Source organism: Vanessa cardui, chromosome 17, assembly GCF_905220365.1.
Source record: "Vanessa cardui chromosome 17, ilVanCard2.1, whole genome shotgun sequence".
Taxonomy (NCBI): Eukaryota; Metazoa; Arthropoda; class Insecta; order Lepidoptera; family Nymphalidae; genus Vanessa; species Vanessa cardui.
In genome coordinates this window covers 11618152-11637939 of record NC_061139.1, presented here as the reverse complement: position 1 = coordinate 11637939, position 19788 = coordinate 11618152, and the positions used below count along the sequence as shown (strand labels likewise).

The 19788-nt window shown below is 34.1% G+C and overlaps 1 protein-coding gene across 1 annotated transcript in view; it reads left to right on the top strand.

The window, feature by feature from the left end:
• Nucleotides 1-19788, top strand: part of LOC124536656 (S-adenosylmethionine decarboxylase proenzyme) — a 39236-nt gene that overhangs the window by 16284 nt on the left and 3164 nt on the right. Inside the window, exons 3-6 of the mRNA XM_047113205.1 lie at nucleotides 11992-12193; nucleotides 17764-17860; nucleotides 18336-18496; nucleotides 19146-19238. Of these exons, the coding sequence (XP_046969161.1) occupies nucleotides 11992-12193; nucleotides 17764-17860; nucleotides 18336-18496; nucleotides 19146-19238 (553 nt within the window). The remainder of the gene's footprint in view (nucleotides 1-11991; nucleotides 12194-17763; nucleotides 17861-18335; nucleotides 18497-19145; nucleotides 19239-19788) is intronic.

The following is a 19788-nucleotide window of genomic DNA, read 5'->3' as shown; positions in this document are numbered from 1 at the left end:
ACAGCGTTTATAAAATAATAAATAAATATGAGACAACATCATATACATTACTCTGATCCCAATGTAAGTAGCTAAAGCATTGTGTTATGGAAAATCAGGAGTAACGACGGTATCATAAACACCCAGACCCAATACAATGTAGAAAACTAATGATAATCTATATCGACTTGGTCGGGAATCGAACCCGGTTCCTCGGAGTGCCATGAAAACCGGTGTACACACCACTCGACCACGGAGGTCGTCGTTTGAGTTTACCTTGCGAATTCAAATATCATATAAGTCATTACAATGTTATCTTTTTTAATATACTCGCTATGCCACGCGGTTTCACAAGTCGTTTGGAGCGTAATACAAGTATATGCTCGTGACTTTGGCCCAGTGTAGATGTCTAATCTTAGGTCTTTCCTTATCTTTTCCACTTGATACAGTTAACAAGAAAGTGTAACAAACTTATCATTCTCAATGAACGAGTTATCTAACGCATAATGGATTCATCCAATTATAATTTTACATCAGCGTTATTATTCTTATCAATTGTTTGATTAAGTGATCAGTTCCAATTGGCGTTTACGATGGTTTTAACTTAAACACATCGTGAACAAATCAAAGAAAATCGTAAACTTTGTCACATTCTTACTTCGTAAAGCGTAGACCATTACTCAGCTGTGAAATATTTGAGGGTTCTTACAAAAAAAAAACCGCATACTTCACCAGCTAAGAATATAAAAATATGTAATAATTATGTAAATGAAATAAACAATAATTCTATAGTAAACTAAATTGACTAAAGTCAATTTTTTTTTCAAATATGCTAATAAGAGCACTTTTGAACATTCACTTTGCACTATTGAATTAAATATAGATCTACCCTCAGATCGGAAAGTTAATGCTATCGGAAAAATCCAACATTGAAACCAGTAGTTACCTTTTTTATACCATTTCAATTAAACTTTATATCAATCGCATACAATTTAATTTATAATTCTACCTGGATATCAATAAATACTGATTTCTCGCTTTTTTTTACCTTTTGATTTAATCTGGTATTTTGCAATATGCCTTATTTATCAATAAGTTTTTCAAATGAGATTTATATCAATTAGCCGTGTTAAAAATAATCGTGGAATCCACATGTTGAATCACGTGAATCTTACCAAACTTAACTAAAACCGGTGAAACACTTAATCTTGTGCTCAGTGGTGGCGTACATTATGTATGATCATTTGTCCTGTGTGTATCCGCTAACCCTATTGGAGTAACGTGATGGAATTATAACAAAAATCCTCGAATAAAGATGGGGCCTGCAATAGAGTCTCGTTAACAGACCTTTATTTAATGTATCATATCATGTCTTTAAATAGAATATACTTAATATACAAATTTTTAAGGATTTGTTGTACTTGGTAGTAGGTTTTTTCGAAGCTTGTCTAGCTCCAGTAATCCTAGATAATAACTCATTAGATAATATGCATCCAAACATACTTAGTATTGTTGTGATACAGTTCTAAAGTGAGCCATCGTGATTTCGGGCACAAGAGATATACCATCATATTTCTATCATTCATATCCAAGATTTGTACTTATTGGCAATTCAAGGCAGATATTATATAAATCGTTCAGGATATTCAACACCATATATTTAGATAAGACTTTGTCGAACTGAAACAAATTAAAATAGCGGAATCGTTCGATAATATAAAACCTTACGTAACCCGCAACCCGAACCGAGAAATTGCAATGAAGCGCTAATCTTGCAACTCGACCCGTTCACCTTGGCAATGTTAAGGCCGTGACGACAATTTCAAGCTCATGTGTGCTCATGTGTGCTCATGTGTGCTCAAGTCCACTCTATATTGTTGAGCTTCAATTATTATATGATATAAATGATATTAATTGCTTTCATGCACATTTATTGATTGTATAATGTTTCCTATTTGATTTTATGCATGTTAAGTCTTTGTTTATTATTACTAATTGTGTAAATAGCATCAGTGGAATCTTCGGTGATATATGTAATACTGTACATTACTGTGTAAGAGCCGTGTTGGTCTAGTGGCTAGAACGCGTGCATCTTAATTGATCATTGTAGGTTCAAACCCAGACAAATACAACAAAATTTTTAGTTTGTTGCGTTTCCATGTAAATAATTCATATCAAATATGAAAAATATATGTCATATATGAATAGGTTAAAACAAAGTCGCTTCCTGCCGTTTGTATGTTAGCAACGTGTTACGAAACCGTGTTCATCAAAACCATTTTTTTGTTGTTTCATTCTAAAAGTTGTATATAGACCCTTATTGTACCCATGGGAAGCCAGGCCAGGTTGCTAGTATTACATAAATTGATTCCTGGTTTCCGAACGTTTTCCATCGCTGAGCGTATAGTTTACAAATGTTTTAACGACTTTGTGAAGCTTGCCAAGTTTTAACTTGCAGTTAGTCCTATCAGCTCAGTAGGGTAAATGAACCAAACTACGGTTGGCATCGTTTTGGCAACGAAGGGCACTCATAAACAGAGAAGGCATTAATTCTATGTAAATACAAAATGAGGATTTTTTTTTATTTGTTCCAATAGGCTGGCGTTAATGTAAGACGCGTCGACTTCAGAAACAATGTTTCTATGTATAATCTGAAGAAGATACTACGAAAGTTTTGAGAACATATTTCTACGATTGGCATCGTTTGGCAATGCATGGCTTGTCCATTTAATAGACAGTGAAGACATTAATCCAATGTAAATGCAAACTGGCGGAAGTTTTCTAACTTTGTTTAACACCTGGCATCGTTTTGGCAACGTAAGGCATGATCACTGCAAAGAGACACTGGATAACATCACGTGGCTAATCCTATCAGCTTGTGTCATCTGTAAAAATTATACTGCAATTAATAAATACTCCGAGTTTAAAATAAATTATGGTCGTTTGCCAATTTCTGGTTGTGTTATTATGAATTGTAAAGAGATGCATCCTTATGAATATTATGTTGTCGCTAATAAATTAATTAATACAAAGATACTATATTTCTGGCATGCAACATTCGTTTTTGTTCATTAGTCTAAAAACGAGGAACTAGTCTGAATATTACAAAGTTAATGATTGAATGAATGTATAAATTGAATGATTATACTTAGTAATAAAATTTAAGAGTGGAGTACGATCATTATAAAGTTTTGTATAATTTTTTGCTAAGAATGAAAATAATTTCATTCAATTTTTTTTTAAGTTATATTGACGGTTTTATGTAATGTCAGTTTTTAGTAATGAATTGGTAATAACGAATCTATTTTTAATCTCAATTTAACAATTATATTAAATTTTCAATGCAAGTACCTATAGTTTTTTACGCTCTTATGTTCAAAGTCAAAATTTAAAGCGGGTGAAACTCTGAAGGGCGACTACTTATAATATTAAACACTTAAACCTTTTTCAATTTAAATTTTAAGTATATTACTTCGGTCGCCTTATATATCCTAATTTATTAGTCTCTGTTCAATATGATTAATTTCCCTACACACCTGTGACTTCACTCAATTTAGATGAATTTGTTACTGATAACGGCAACACTACTAAAAATAGCTGCCGCTCGGAAATAGTGCAGTACGTATCTGTGTTTATGGAAATATTTAATGATTTCGGTTTTTAATATTTTAATTTTTAAGAGTGATTATAAATGTGGCAAAAATTTATTATCTTTTCAAGAGCGTTAGTAAATTTTTGGAAGATAATTAAATTATTAAAAAGATTTTATTATTTTCTTCTTTTATTACAATAATGGGGTACCACGTGTGTAAAGTAACCATTATGATTATTTCCTATGTCCTTTACACTGAGTCGATTTTCATTGGGCTATAGAAAATTTTTTTTTTAAGATTTTGGCAAACGAACGAGTGTCTCATCTCATACATCATAATGCACCTGTGTAGGCGCACACTACTTTAACACAATAATATATTTCACGATTATCTAATTTTTGTTGACAACATTCGCCGTGACAGATATGAAATAACTAAGACTCCGATTATATTATTATTAATATATTGTGTTATATTATATAATGAATGCTAGACGAAGATAAAATTAATGGTTTCACGCGCCTTATAAACGTTTATCGCCTTGAATCGATTAGTTGACAATAAACTTTATGTATTGACAATGTTTGAATTCAAACACCTCATTAAGTCTTCAAGCTATTTCTAGGGCTGTCACCACTATATATTTTAATATTTATAATCGATTTTAAAATGACTAATAGTTAATATAATGTTTATTTAGTTATTAAACAACAACAACAACAACAACAGCCTGTAAATTCCCACTGCTGGGCCTCCTCTCCCTTAGAGGAGAAGGTTTGGAACATATTCCACCACACTGTTCCAATGCGGGTGGGTGGAATAAACATGTGGCAGAATTTCTATTAAATTTGTCATATGCAGGTTTCCTCACCGCTGAGCACGAGATGAATTATAAAGACAAATTAAGCACATGAATCAGCGGTGCTCGCCTGGGTTAGAACCCGCAATCATCGGTTAAGATGCACGCGTTCCAACCACTGGGTCACCTCGACTTTGAGGAAGTCGAGTTGTTTAAACTGGAATATAATTTATTTATTAGGAAATACAACTGTACAAAAAAATCTTGTACGATTATTTTTTGTTATGTCAGTAATCAAATAATCCGGCGTTTATTGGATTGACAGCCCTAATTGTATTTGTTTTGCAGAAACGCGTTTTGGCCACTGTCAAACAGCGTGGACGTAACACGTGTTACTTTAAGATCTCCGCTATAAGCTTAGGTGTATGTTTTTCTATTCGTATCTTGTCGGAAGCTATGATGATATTAATGATACGTTTAACGTAGCCATATAAGATTACTTGATAGTGATTTTAAAGTTTATTTCGTTAACTTAGCTTATGCCTTTATATTATTTCTGGCGCGAGTGTTTTGAGCGATGGCTGCATAATTGGCATATCCTAAGATTGGCAATGTTTTACGTGTCAAAGGTATAGTTTTCTAATTATTTAGAAAACGAACATCTTAGCCAATGATTCAGGTTAAAATTCAGGAGACACCAATGATATTACATGTGTATATATTTTTTTAAATGTCGAATTCATTATGAAGAAACCGACATATGTCTAATTTCAATGACTTTCTGCAACCTGCATTGAAAAGTGTGGTGAAGTTATCTGAAAACCACCTTTTCCTCAAAGGAATAGGAGCCCTTAGCCCAGGACTGTGATAACCTGCCTGAATGGTATAGAAGCTATTATTGTAGTTGTAGGTCTAAGTTCTAGATTCAATCCCCGAGTCTAAAAATGTCATGCTTAAAAAACAGATCAGTGTTGCTAGATGACTAAATACGTGTAACTATAAAGTAAAAATAAAAAAGCGGGGACTATTTTAAATTTATTTAATTTTGGTAAACGGAAACGGAATTTTTAAAAGTAGGAAAGTGATAGTACCTATATGTACATTGTTTAACCATTTTGATTATATCTGGTGAAAAAAAAATGAATAAATGGAAACACTTCCATTAATAGTATTTTTAATGTGTCAAAACAAAGAATTATTTTATTAATAATATATAATATTTAATTATTTTTGTAGTTTTATAAAACTTATAAACATTTTTAGTGCTGGCAATACTCGATTACAGTCAATATCACGTATAACTGTTCTACGGTGAGCTTCGTACATGTTTCAGAATAGCTATATTGATTTATGATAAAATGCATGTGTGCGTTATAAATTGAATGCTACAAACAAGGAGAGCCATCGTATAACCTAATCAGTGTACCGTAGTCCGTACCTAGTGCATATATACGACGATATTGATCGGAGCCTGCGCGCTCGCTGCACGAGTGACGCAGTTATACCAACGCCAGCCCTACTGTTTTGCGATTTACGGTTTGATTGATTGATTACATTTTTTTAGGCAAAGGTATTATTTTTTTCTGATAAGAGTGAATCTAAAAAGGTTATATATAAACTCTTTAAATAAATATCTAAATTAAAATATACTTTATTTAAATTATGGATACAATTTTTACTAGTTGTTTTACAGGACTCAACAATATCATAAGTGGGAAAATAAGTTTGTTTGTAACATTTTCATGTTTCAGCTACTTAATCGTGATATTAAATAGTCGTTGTCACAGCGCTGATAAGACGTACAATAAACCACGCGGATATATCCGCAAATGGTAACTATTTGAACTAAGCGCGATTCGAAATGTAAATTCTCCCGATAAGTTTATCGTACATGATACAGCCCTAGTATTCCTTTTTTTTTAAATCTTGAGACTCGAGCTTCAAGTATCATAGTTAACAGCCAATTATTAGCTATTAAACAAAGTTAAGCCTAATTGATTTATTGGCTTTCTTGTGCATGTGAAGTTCAGAGGTAACAGGTTCAAACCTCGGAGCACACAATAAAAATGTTTTTTTGATACTATGTATTTACTATGATATGCATTCGCTTAGAGAGTAAAAAATGCAATACAATCTTGTTTATTCATTTTTTTTTTGTGAACGTTATAAAGACTCTTAGCAATGTATATAATGTACATCCTTATCGTAATATGTCGTTAACTCATACAGTCATAATATCTCTGTCTCTGAGTTTCCACGTGGTTATACGAGTTTCGTTTTATGAGCTTATCACAGCTGATAAGCGATGCATAACGAGGTCAGCCGATTCATTGCATTAGGATTAATAAGATTTAACTGATAAGCTATTATATATCATCTCAATGAATATATAATATATGAGCTGAGATAGCCCAGTTGTTAGAACGCGTACATGATACATCTTAAGCGATGATATCGGGTTCAAGCCCAGGCAAGTACCACTATACATATGTGCTTAATTTGTGTTTATAATTCATCTCGACGTCGGCGGTGAAGGATAACATGGTGCATTCCACCAACCCGCATTGGAACAGCGTGGTGAAATATATTCCAAACCCTCTCCTCAAACGGATAGGAGGCCTTAGCCCAGCAGTGGGAAATTTACTGGCTGTTACTGTACAATGAATATATACGGATACTTTAATGTATTATGTATTTGTTTTTTTAACACTTTTGATAATAATAGTGTGAATAGCCTAGTGGCTTAATGGCCTTCTTAGGATCGACCCTAATCCCTTAATGTCATACCTACTCCTAGCACAAGCTTTAAGTTTTAATGGAGGGGTAAATAGGAGTATTAGTAATTTCTTAATTTAATTTGGGCACTATGGCTTTTTTACAAAGATACTACAAGGTTTTATTTTCATTACATGTTCATTATCTATTCATAGTATAAAACAAAGTCGCCTAATGCAATTTGTCCCTATACACGCTGAGATCTTTAAAATTACGCAACTGATTTTGTTTAGGTTTTTATGATAGTGTGACAACAAGAAAAAATCTGTTGTATATTTAGTACCAACATTGCACCCGTGCGAAGCCGGGGCCGTCAGCTAGTTATTTATAATGCGGAATAAGCTAACATTTTAATAAATATTTCCTAATACATCGTTCTTCATAACTACTTACATCCAATTTATTTTATCTGCCATGGTACCGACAGTAACTGCGTTGACGTTTTTTCATGAATCCATAATCATGATGTCATCACAATTCAAGGTCAAAGTTGTTTATTTTTATTTAGTTCCGCCATTGAAGCTTCTAAGATCTTCGATATAGAGAATACTTAAAACTAAAATTACTATTTCGGCTGTGTATACACACATTGTATTATATATGTGTGTACTAAGTGTTTTAATGTATATACGCCAAATTATTAATATATTCTTCTGTATATATAAAATAGTCATTTGGATAAGCTTTGCCACATCGTTAGTGATCATCACTCCCTATAAACATTGACGCTTTAAAAAGGATTAACCAATCTCTTTATCACGAATGCGCCACCGTCCTTGGGAACTAAGAGGATATGTCCCTTGTACATTTCTGTACTTACACTGACTCGCTCACACTTCAAATCGGAACACAACAAGATTATTAAAAAAACTAATGTATATAATATTAGTTTCAGACCGCACGTTTATAATATTAGTATGATTCATCGAATATTATAAAATCTAGTGATTATATGTAGTATCTAGATATGACAAAGCATCACAAATAGGCATTAAATATCCAGACGCTCAGACTGTCCACTCAAGTCAATAGCGATTGATTCGTTTCAATAAACGATAACAATATTACGTAACGCTGTTTAAAAACTGATAACGTATGATCGATGTCTGTTTAATATTAAATAATAATATTTAAATTAAGAAGCCTTTTTTTACGTAAAACTTAACATTTAGTTTTGACTTACTGAGAATAGTATCAAAGATGTATCTTCGTGGTACATGAAATAAAAAAAACCGCTGTTGATAAGGTCGTGCACCCAGCTCATTGCTGTTTCAGTAAACACCTGTGCACATATTGCCAATATAACGATCAATTCCTATATACGTACTTGTTTAAATAGAAAAGTATTTACGAATCGAAATTATAAATAGCTAATGCAGTAATCATGAGAGCGTTGAAAATTGCCACTAAACTGTATTTTGATGATTTGATTGATGGATTTGCTCGTTGCATTTCCCTGTTGAAACGCCATTCTTTTATGGAATCTTTTACCATAAAGTTCCACACACACCACAAAAATAATTACAGTGAAAGAAAAATCAATTCTCGATAGCGCGTTCATGATCTACGTTTCGTTAATATGACGTAATGAATTATTTATAAACACAAATTAAGTTCAAGAAATTTCAGTAGTGCTTGGCGTACTTGCGTAACCTTTGTTTAAGATAAACCGCAGAGTATTATAAAAAAATGTTATCTACATATGTGTTCATATTTATTATTAATAAAGGCAACAGATACAATACATTTTCTATATTCGTGTATATGTAGATCAACATAATTCAAGAACGACTTATCTCCACACATTTATATGCAAAAAAATATATTTTTATGTTTAAAACACATGTATACTATGAGACGAAACTCCTCTGATCATTTGGACGATGTTGTGCAGAAATTTTCCAATTTGTAACAGAAACCAAAGTTATTATATTTCTTTAAAATAATGATTCATAATATTATGTATAATGCTGATTGAATTTACAATACAAATGTCACTGTAACAATTGTTGGATGTATGTATATGTATGATAACTGTTTATTACAGCATTACTTTGTGGTAGGGCTTTGTGCAAGCCCGCCTGGGTAGGTACCACAAACTCATCAGATATTCTACCGCTAAACAACAGTGCGCAGCATTGTTGAGTTCCGGTTTGAAGGATGAGTGAGCCAGTGTTTCTACAGGCACAAGGGACATAGCATCTTAGTTCCCAAGGTTGGTGGCGCCTTGACGATGTAAGGAAGAGTTAATTTTTCTTACTGTGTCATTGTCTATGGGTGATGGTAACCACTTACCATCAGATGGCACATACGTTCATCCGCCAACCTATTCCATAAAAAAACAGCGGTAAAGTCTGCATACACCTAAGTAGGTAAATAAAAACTAGGCCACCTCATAAGTGGTCACAGGTGCACATCAAACCTACCAACATTATAAAACAATAACTAGATAAAACTTTAGACTTAAGCCAAATATTTTAAAATTTAGAGATCATCGCATTGCATTGCATGAGCTCTTGGAAGCTCATAAATAGGTCTCGGATAGCCAACATTCAATTAATGAATGCTCATTCCGATAAGCTTCTTACGTTTATCACTTAAGAGAAAAAAAACTGTCATATACACTGACGAATGATTTTAGAGTTCAAATAGCACTGATCGAACTATTATCGGCAATTTTATTTTGGTTGTTCGAAACAGATTATAAATTTATCGTATATAAACATTATGTTAACCTTTGCTCTTTACGCTATCAATCCTAATTTTGCTACTGTTCCTTATCAGATATATTTATGTAGAATGTGGTCGAACTATGAGTACCAGGATATTTTAGTTATCATCAATAGAAGCCTTGAACCTTCTGACTTAGATTTATTATCATCTGCGATTTTTTCTAGCTCGTGCAAGATATTCAAGATTATATCATTTAGTTCATTCTTAATTTAAAATAGTTTGTTTTTTTTTTTTTCATTAACTTAGTTAATGTTAAAGTTATTACTTATTAAGTATAACAAGCACTTTAATATACTCGTATAATTGTAATTTATTCGGAATGTCATTATTCGAAAATCGGCACAAGGGACATAACATCTTAGTTCCCAAGGGTGGTGGCACATTGACGATGTAAGGAATAGTTAATATTTCTTACAGCGTCATTGTCTATGGGTGATGATGACCACTTACCATCAGATGGCCCATATGCTCGTCCGCCAATCTATAACATAAAAAAATGTTATTCTACTGAATAGAATTTACAAGGAACTTAGTGATTACTATTTTGTAGAAGCTTTTATTTAATTTAACTTATCACATAGTCAAATCTAGCAAGTGAACTTTAAACAATTATATCATATGAAGTTATTTACATAGTACGTTTGCATTATTTATAATATTATATATAGGTTTAATATGTCTAAATATAATTTTACATTAATCACGATATGAATATCACTTTGAGAGTTATCTTTGTAACCTTTTTTAAAATCATAAATTGTTTCCAGTACATTTAAATTGAATATGATGATAAAGTGCTGAAATCTAAAATTTATGCGTAACGAGTGTCACAAGTACATTTATGTTCTAGTAATATTCTAAAGAGGTTAATATTTGTTTTTATGCTGGGAAGAATCCAGAATTAATGATTCTATTCTATTTTTTTTAGCAGAAAGCTACATCATCAGTGTGTAATTATAATAATAAATTATATTTATATGATATCATTAACGCGCGTGTTAAAATGGACGGGCATAAATATTTGCAAGTATTTAATAAAAAAAACTTTCCTTGTCTATGGTCATTCTGCTAATGTAGCCATTGGTTAAAAATAAAACCCTATAACACGTTTCGTGACTTTTTTTTGTTATGGCAACAAAAACGATGACTATATTTTCGCGTAGTTTTTGTATCTGTAATATTTAAATATTATTTAAATATCTTAATATTAAAACATAGAAAAAATATATAAGCGTCCGAAATAAATTAAGATAGGATTTTTATCGACAACCACGTAGTTTCGCTAAAATCTGCATTCCTAACCGGTGGTGGTAAACGATGAATCAAAAGTGCTTTGTAAAGCCTACTTGAGGTATATTTTGATTTTGATATAAATATACACACATAAAAACATCAACAACTTTTAGGAAACAAAGAAACAAGGTCAGCCTTCTTAGCCCAATTACTCTTAATTGGTCACGCCTTGGAATTAGTGCACTAAATATGTATAGGATGAAATGAATCATGATACTAATGATATCTTTATTTGTCACATATAACAATGGCCAACACTCTAGTTATCTAAGTGTGACATATATAAGAACGCAAATAACACATACATCTTAATGAGATTGACAATACGTATAAAGACGCTTGATAGTTGTAGTCTGTAAATGTCCCATTGCTGAGCAAATGTCTCCCCTTTTCAGGAGAAGGTTAGAAGCATATTCCATGACGCTGCTCGATTGCGGGTTGATTGATTCATATGTGGCAGAATTTCGTTGAATTTAAACAAATGCAGGTTTCCTCACGATGATTGTCAACACCGCCCAGCTCGAGATGAATTATATATACAAATTAAACTCATGAAAATTTGGTGGTACTTGCCTGGGCTTGAACCCGCAATCGTTGAATAAGATGTACGCGCTCTAACCACTAGGCCATCTCGGCTCATCGATTTTGATAAGCGTTAAACCTCATAGTTCCCAAGGAGATGTAGGAGATTCCTTAAATTTTTACAGCGCCAATGTCTTGAGCGATAGTGATGTTTTATATTCAAATTACCTGCCTCCTGTCTGATAAAAAATAAAACGAATTGAAGTATGATACTTATGGGGGTTTTCTTTGTTCCAGTGAGAGTAGCATGTTCGTATCCCGTCGTCGTTGGATCCTGAAGACCTGCGGCAAGACAACGCCGCTCCGCTGCGTGCGTGCTGTGCTGCAGCTGGCCCAGGAGACCGCAGGGCACTCCCGCGTGCAGAACGTGTTCTATTCGCGCAGGGAGTTCGCAAGACCTACTGCGCAACTGAAGCCTCATGACAACTTTGACTCGGAGGTAAGCTAGTTTGTAAACAGTAGATTTAGTTTATTAGGAACAGCGTGGTGGAATATGTTCCAAACCCTCTCCTTAATGGGAGAGGAGGCCTTAGCCCAGCAGTGGGAAATTTACCAGGCTGTTACTTTTTTACTTTACCTCTTCTTAATGGGAGAGAAGGCCTTAGTCCAGTAGTAAGAAAATTATTATAGGCTGTTACTGGTAGAATCTAATTTCCGAACCGGTGGTAGCTTCACTTAAGATAGTTGTTAAATGATGATTCAAAAGTGCTTGTAAAAGCTAACTCGAATAAAGTATATATTTGATTTATGGTTTTGAATAGGTGCACATTTACACAAGGTCCGTATTTACGGGATCGTTTTCGTTTATACCATGCCCATCGCGGTTGGGTTGTGTGTTTACTGGATTCGGATTACTGTCGTGTGCGTGAACTTGCTCCTATAGCTATTCACACACACAGCTACACCTTCACAAAATATCCAATACGACTTCTGTGTATATTGTCAGTTCGGCTTACTGGATCTGGAATTATGTCGTGTGTATGAAATATTTCGTAAAAATAAATAAAAGGGTTTGTTTGGATGCGTTTTCTTATGAAGCCCGTAGCCTTTGCTTTTGAAGATGGAGATGAATGAAATTAAATTGAAGTATTGATTAAAGAATACGTAATAAATTCACGCTAGAGCAGTTAAAGTTACAGCAGTTTTGACTTAGGTATTAACGAAAGGAGATTCGTTTCGCACTTCCGGAAACTTGTACTCATTATCTGCCTTTTGTTTTATAACATAGCTATCTTGTTTATTTTTTAGATTGCAAGGCAATGTTCTTAAACACATATCCATACTTTACTAACATAACGCCGAAATATGTTCTAACTATCTTTATTTAATCATTAAAAGTTTTCTATGAATTCATACGAAGTGTTTTTTCACCTTTAATTAATTTAAATTAGGTTAAGATATATTCAAATAAAATATAATGCTATAGTTTCCAATGGCAATGACACAAAACAAAGTTATTTGTATGCCTCCTTCAAAATTTTATCACTAATCATCTCGCCGAAACAGTTAATAGTGGCAGATAAATCAAAGTTAAATAAATAAAAGAAGGCGATTAGCACTGTCTAATCTTGTTACACAATTTAAGGAAAAAAAACCGTAAACCCTAACATTTAAAGTTGCATATCGTACCACCAGACAGATAGAAAGTGTCTTTATCACGGAACACTCGTTCCGCAATCGAATCGTAATGGCCCGTTTTCTTCCTATCCACTTTGATTTAACCTATTCATGGTACAGTACATCAAGCTCCTTTACCGTTCATCCCATAACCGTGACTATTTCTTTGCTAGAACACCATATAAGTATTAATAGTAACTTGATACTAACGGCAGTTTCATAAGCTGTTCTGTTTTTAAGCTTGGTGCAGAATATATCAAGTAATAATCATGTTACTAAACATACTATCTACAACATTATTAGCCTATAAATTTCCCACGGCTGGGCTAAGGCCTCTTCTCCCTTTGAGGGAAAGTTTAGGAGCATATCAAGTGCAGGACACATGTAGTTTTCCTCACGACGCTTACCTTCACTGTCGAGCACGAGACGAATTATAAACACAAATAGAGCAAATGAAAATTTAGTGGTGCATGTCTGGGTTTGAACTCGTAATTATCGGTTAAGATGCACGCGTTCTAATCACTGGCTCTCGGCCATCTCGGCTCTCATATAACTTACTATCTCAATATTATAACAATAAACAAACTTAGTGATCGGTACATCGATAAATATTAATAAAAAATAGCAATTAATTAATAATATAAATATGAGACAACATCACATACATTACTCTGATCCCAATGTAAGTAGCTGAAGCACTTGTGTTATGGAAATCAGAAGTAACGACGGTACCACAAACACCCAGAACCAAGACAACATAGAAAACTAATGGTAATCTACATCGACTCGGCCGGGAATCGAACCCGGGACCTCAGAGTGGCGTACCCATGAAAACCGGTGTACACACCACTCGACCACAGAGGTCGTCATATTAATAATGATACGCACATATACATATAAGCGAGTACAGTTAAATATATCAGTGACGAACACACTTATCAGCTAGCGAAGATCAGAGAGCAAACTCTACTAAGTTGAAAATTCTAAGAATTGATAACGTAAAAATTACAATATGTACACTTGTGTCTCGAACTCGTGTGTTTTATCGTCAATTCAGGGCGACGTTTGAACACCCGAGCCGAGGTGACTTGAGATGAACACGTGGATCTCTAGTGATGTTCGTCTGCCTTTGTTCTTAAATAATTGGCAAAACAGCACGTGATATGTAAGAACTATACTTTTAGGTATTTAGCATATGACTTAAGTCTTTTTTTTTGGAAAACATGTTACAATTGGTGTTTTTTTTTATGGAATATGTTGTCGGACGAGCATATGGCTGAGCTGAGGCTGAGCAGATGGTAAGTGGTCGCCATCACCTATAGAAAATGACGTTGTAAGAAACATTAACAATTCCTTACATCGTCAATGCGCCACCAACCTTGGGAACTAAGATTCTATGTCCCTTGTGCCTGTAGTTACACCGGCTCACTCGCCCTTCAAACCGGAACACAATAATACTGCGTACCGTTGTTTAGTGGTAAAATATCTGATGAGTGGCTGGTACCTACCCAGACGGGCTTGCACAAAGCCCTACCACCAAGAATATGTGTAATTTCGAATACCGAGTGTTCCGTATTGGATATCCTGCTCAGGCATACATACTGTATTATTTCCAACTGGTTGTCGCCTGCGTCTTCGCTCGCGTTTTACGGGGGATGATTTCTATGTTTCAGACAAAAAAAGCCTATGTCCATCCTTTTATTTCAAGTTTCCTTCACGCCAAATTTCATCAAATTGGGTACATTGGTTTGGTCGTGAAAGAGCAATACAGACAGATAGAGTTCATTTCAAATTTATAATATTAGTATAGATTATATAAATACTATCTAATAGAAGACGTTAAGATGTTCTCAAAAGGCTATATCAAAATTAACATGTACTTAATTCAAATAGGCTCTTATAAGACTCTCCTAACGTCATTTTACTTTAAATTGAATATAAAACTTGATGAACTTTATCTATCTTTAACCGATGAGAGAGTACATACGTATACCTACTCTTTTTTAAGTTATTGATTGTATGAATATGAACGATAAAAACTCCACTTTGATGTCATTTATATAAATTAAGATGTGAGAACAATTCACGTCATTTACAAAGATACAATCAAAACACGCCCTGAGCTAGGTAAATTATGTATTTCAAGCAACAATGCTCGCCTAGAATTGAGAAATGAGTGTCATTTAAATCTCTCCACAATTAGTATTAAACAAGGTTTTCAAAGACAATTACATTTATAAATTAATAATAATTAAAAACAAAATGCTTTAATCAATTTCTGATTCGTTAATATTATTACAAAAATTAACGTATTTCGCGCTGCCTCCCGCCAAAAGTGAATTAATTTGAAAACAATCTGACAGCTTGACGTATGACGTTCGGAAACTCACACTAAATTTCCATATAATATATATTTATACACACACACGAATAAATCAAACACATGCAAATAAATTAATTAATAAATACTTAATGTAACGATCACTTTCAATGTGTGCAATTTTAATATTTTATCGCCTCGTAAATTGGATTCGAAACTACGTATGTACTTAACTTAATATATCTATTATATACGATGTTTATATAACCGTTATATGTTTTGTATCACATTACCTACAGTGTGTCCAATGTTTCCGATTGTTTTGTAAGATTTTCCTCGTATATTTCATTATGGAAATTACAATAAAATAATTCTTGAAGTAATGAATGAGCTCTGCCCTGCGGTTTCCGACTAGATTAATTACAATATATAAACTTGTTATATGCAGATAATGCTTTAGACTTTTATGATTTCTCACTGCTAGATTAGCCCAGCGGTGGCCTCCCGTCCTAAAAGTTTGAGGCTAACACCTTCCACAATGTAATGCCAGTACCGGAAAAGTTATATGTGTGTTCAACATCGAATATGTTATTTAAATTGATGACTCGTAGATGGTATTCTATCTAAAGGAACTTATATGCATTATTGCAGAATATCCAACGTTTTTCTAAGCATTTACTTATTTGTAGAAGAAAATGCCGCCCACCAAATTAGTGTTTGGGCCGCTACCTTACTATCACGTAAGGCCTTGACTACTCAATCAATGAATAGTTAATGACCTTATGTGGCTCAACATACGCCCAGAATCGTAATTGATCCAATCGCTTTCCATTTTTTACTCGTAGGTCAATTAAGTCCAAGACCATTTTATGTTGAAAGAATAACACGGCTTACAGTGAAATGAACTATCAAAAATCGGCAAGTAAGGAAAAGGCGTTATATCTTCTCTAGGCGATTAGAACCTCTCCCTCTTTCGGTTTTTAGTTTATTTTATTGTGTCTGTAATTTAATACGTAATATATAACGAAAGCATGTTCGTTCCAACAACAACATACATCTTGTTCTTTTAAAAGGAAATAATATAATGTTATGGTCCCATGAGGTCATAAAAATATTGTATGTAATGCTGGCTAATAGATGCGAGCATCGTATTGCGTTCTGTGAATTAAAACAATTAACTATCCAAACAAACAAATTGTTTAAGGTAAGATTACATTTTATCCATGCCTTTATATACGAAACTAATCCGAGATGGCCCAGTGGTTAGAAAGCGTGCATCTTAACCGATGCGGGTTCAAACCCAGGCAAGCACCACTGAATATTCATGTGCTTAATTTGTAATTCATTTCGTGCTCGGCGGTGTGGGAAAACATCGTGAGGAAACCTGCATGTGTCTTATTTCATAGAAATTCTGCCACATGTGCATTCCACCAATTCGCATTGGAACAGCGTGATGGAATATGTTCCAAATATTCTCCTCAAAGGGAGAGGTGGCCTTAGCCCAGCCATGGGAAATTTACAGCCTGTTGTTGTTGATATTTCTAATGGCTCTTTAGTAGGAAGACAATCGTACTTACTTTTACGTATTGTTTATGGAGGCGATTCTTAGATCACACCAGATTCGATTCAATGTTTGAGGAGCCAAAAACTGTTATTTCTAAAACTTATACCAACGGAATACTTGTGAATTTAATATCAGAAGTTTCCATCTAAAGTTCGCAAATATGAAAACAGTTTCGCGGCGTAATATTGCTGACACTGAAAATTGAATCATTTTCGTTATTTAAACAAATATTTCTTGACAATTATGAAGGATTACTGTCAACGTTTTTCCCCAAAAGTGTCTGGAACAGATCGGTTTCTTAGCGATAAACCTATGCTAAACTTGCATTTGTTTTTTTCAATGCCATAAACAATATTTTACACATTTCTGACTAACGGGTATATAATATTTAATACTTGATTGATTTATGTGATTTTTCATCACGTTTAATATACAACGCTCATCGCAAAGTCATGGCTAAACAAATTCAAACAGTCCAATAATAATGAAGTATTTTTCTTGTTTTCAGGTTGAACTGCTGGACTCATTCTTCGGTGACGGACGCGCGTACATCATGGGCCCGGAGAAAGATTGCTGGTATCTCTACACGCTTCTACCTCTGGAAGGTAAGTCAAGACCTCATAACGGATATGTCCTCTTCCTTCTAAAATTTAAGTACCGTAAGTTTTTGAACAGCAACAGATTTATTGCAATGATCTTACTAGTCATCAATCATCAGAAGACAAACTTCTTATATTTATCCTTCTAAACCTTCACGTGATCTTTTGTCAACTGAGTCTCTTTCTCTTGAGTACTTGGACCTTTAACTGGTGACGCTATCTAGATCAGTAAAGCTGATATGACAGAAGTAAACAATTCAAACGAAGGTTGCAACAGAAGGTTCCTTAAGTCGCTTGTGCTGTGCCTAATGAATTTCTTGCGAGCAAAACTCAGTAAATTAGGCGTAACTTTGAACCAAGGACCTGGATTCTTAGGATTTTATTAGACAGCATTTTGGCAATCAACAACAAAAACATTTGGTAATACAACATCTGGAGAAGCTCATATTATAAAATCAATAATGCAATATATTGTTAACAGGTACAGTTGACGCTTTGGAGAAAGAGCAACAAAACGTTGGCATCGGATGCGAGTCCCTGGAACCCGACCAGACCATCGAGATCCTTATGTCTGACCTGGATCCCGCGGTCATGGACATCTTCACCAGAGCTGCTTCTGCGAACGCCGCTGAGGCCACCAGGGTGAGTCAACAAACAAAACAAATATCAAGAGATCAGCTGTTAAAACTAATGACATAATATTTAAGCTGGTAGGTAGAGGTAATAGAACCTACGTGACATGGGCGAAATAATCTGTGCCCTATCGCCACAACTAAAAGCCTTGAACCAAGAATTTAATTGAATTGAGGTAATAGAAGGAGTAATTAATGGTCACACTACGTCTAACAAAAAAGTTTACGAATCACAGTTGGGAAAATTGGACCTTGAGGAATGTTTATTTCACCCAGTATGTGTTATTGGATTGGAGTTATTACCCATTGTCCTTTTATCTCAGGATTAACTTAGATTTTTTACTTGGCAATAGGACTTTTTGCAAGCTGGTCTGGGTAGGTATCACGCACATCATTATACCGTCAAACAGCAATGCTTAGTAGTATTGTATAGTTAGCGAGACCAGGCAAATAATATCTTGGTTACCAAGGTTGGTGGTGCATTGGCAATGTAAGGAATGGTTACTATTGCTCAAGGCGGCGCATGGATTATTCATTTGCATATCCGATTACCAATATTAAAAAAATATAGCAAATTTTACTTTGCACAGGAACTTGACAAAATTCCGTACTCATACGTATATGTCTATGAATTAATAAGCATGTATAAATTGTTTCAGGCGTCGGGCATCGACAAACTGATCCCGGGAATGGTGATCGACGATTACCTGTTCGATCCTTGTGGATATTCCATGAACGGTGTGGCTAAAGATGTGAGTACATTGACTGAAATACTGAAATATATAAGCCCGTTGTAAGATATATTTAATATGCATGGGAATTTTTGATAAACTGCAAATTCTGCTCGCTAGAATCAGAGTTAATTAACACGTTCACTGCCACCTAAATTTTTCCTATGCTTATAGCGATGCCGGCATACATAATGCCGCGAACACGCTAAGCGTGTCCCCGGCATCGCTAGATAAATTGTGTGGACAAGCGTAGCGTGTCCACTGGCACAGGAACAAAAAAATGATATTTTTTTTGTTAAAACGGTCTTTTTTAGTTAATATTTCTTGTGTTATGCAATAATTAAGGTGTTTAGAATGATGTTGTCAGTGTTTTATCCCGGAATTATGACAAAAAATACCGCTTTTATGGTAACTAAACATCATAATGAATCAGTGGTTGTAAAACTTTTTAATAAATTCCCACATATATTTACATTGGTGTCGAATTTGATATATACTTTTTATCGCGTTATGATTTAGTTCGTATTTCAATAAAAAAATTGTTCATGATATATACTGTTATCTGTTATCT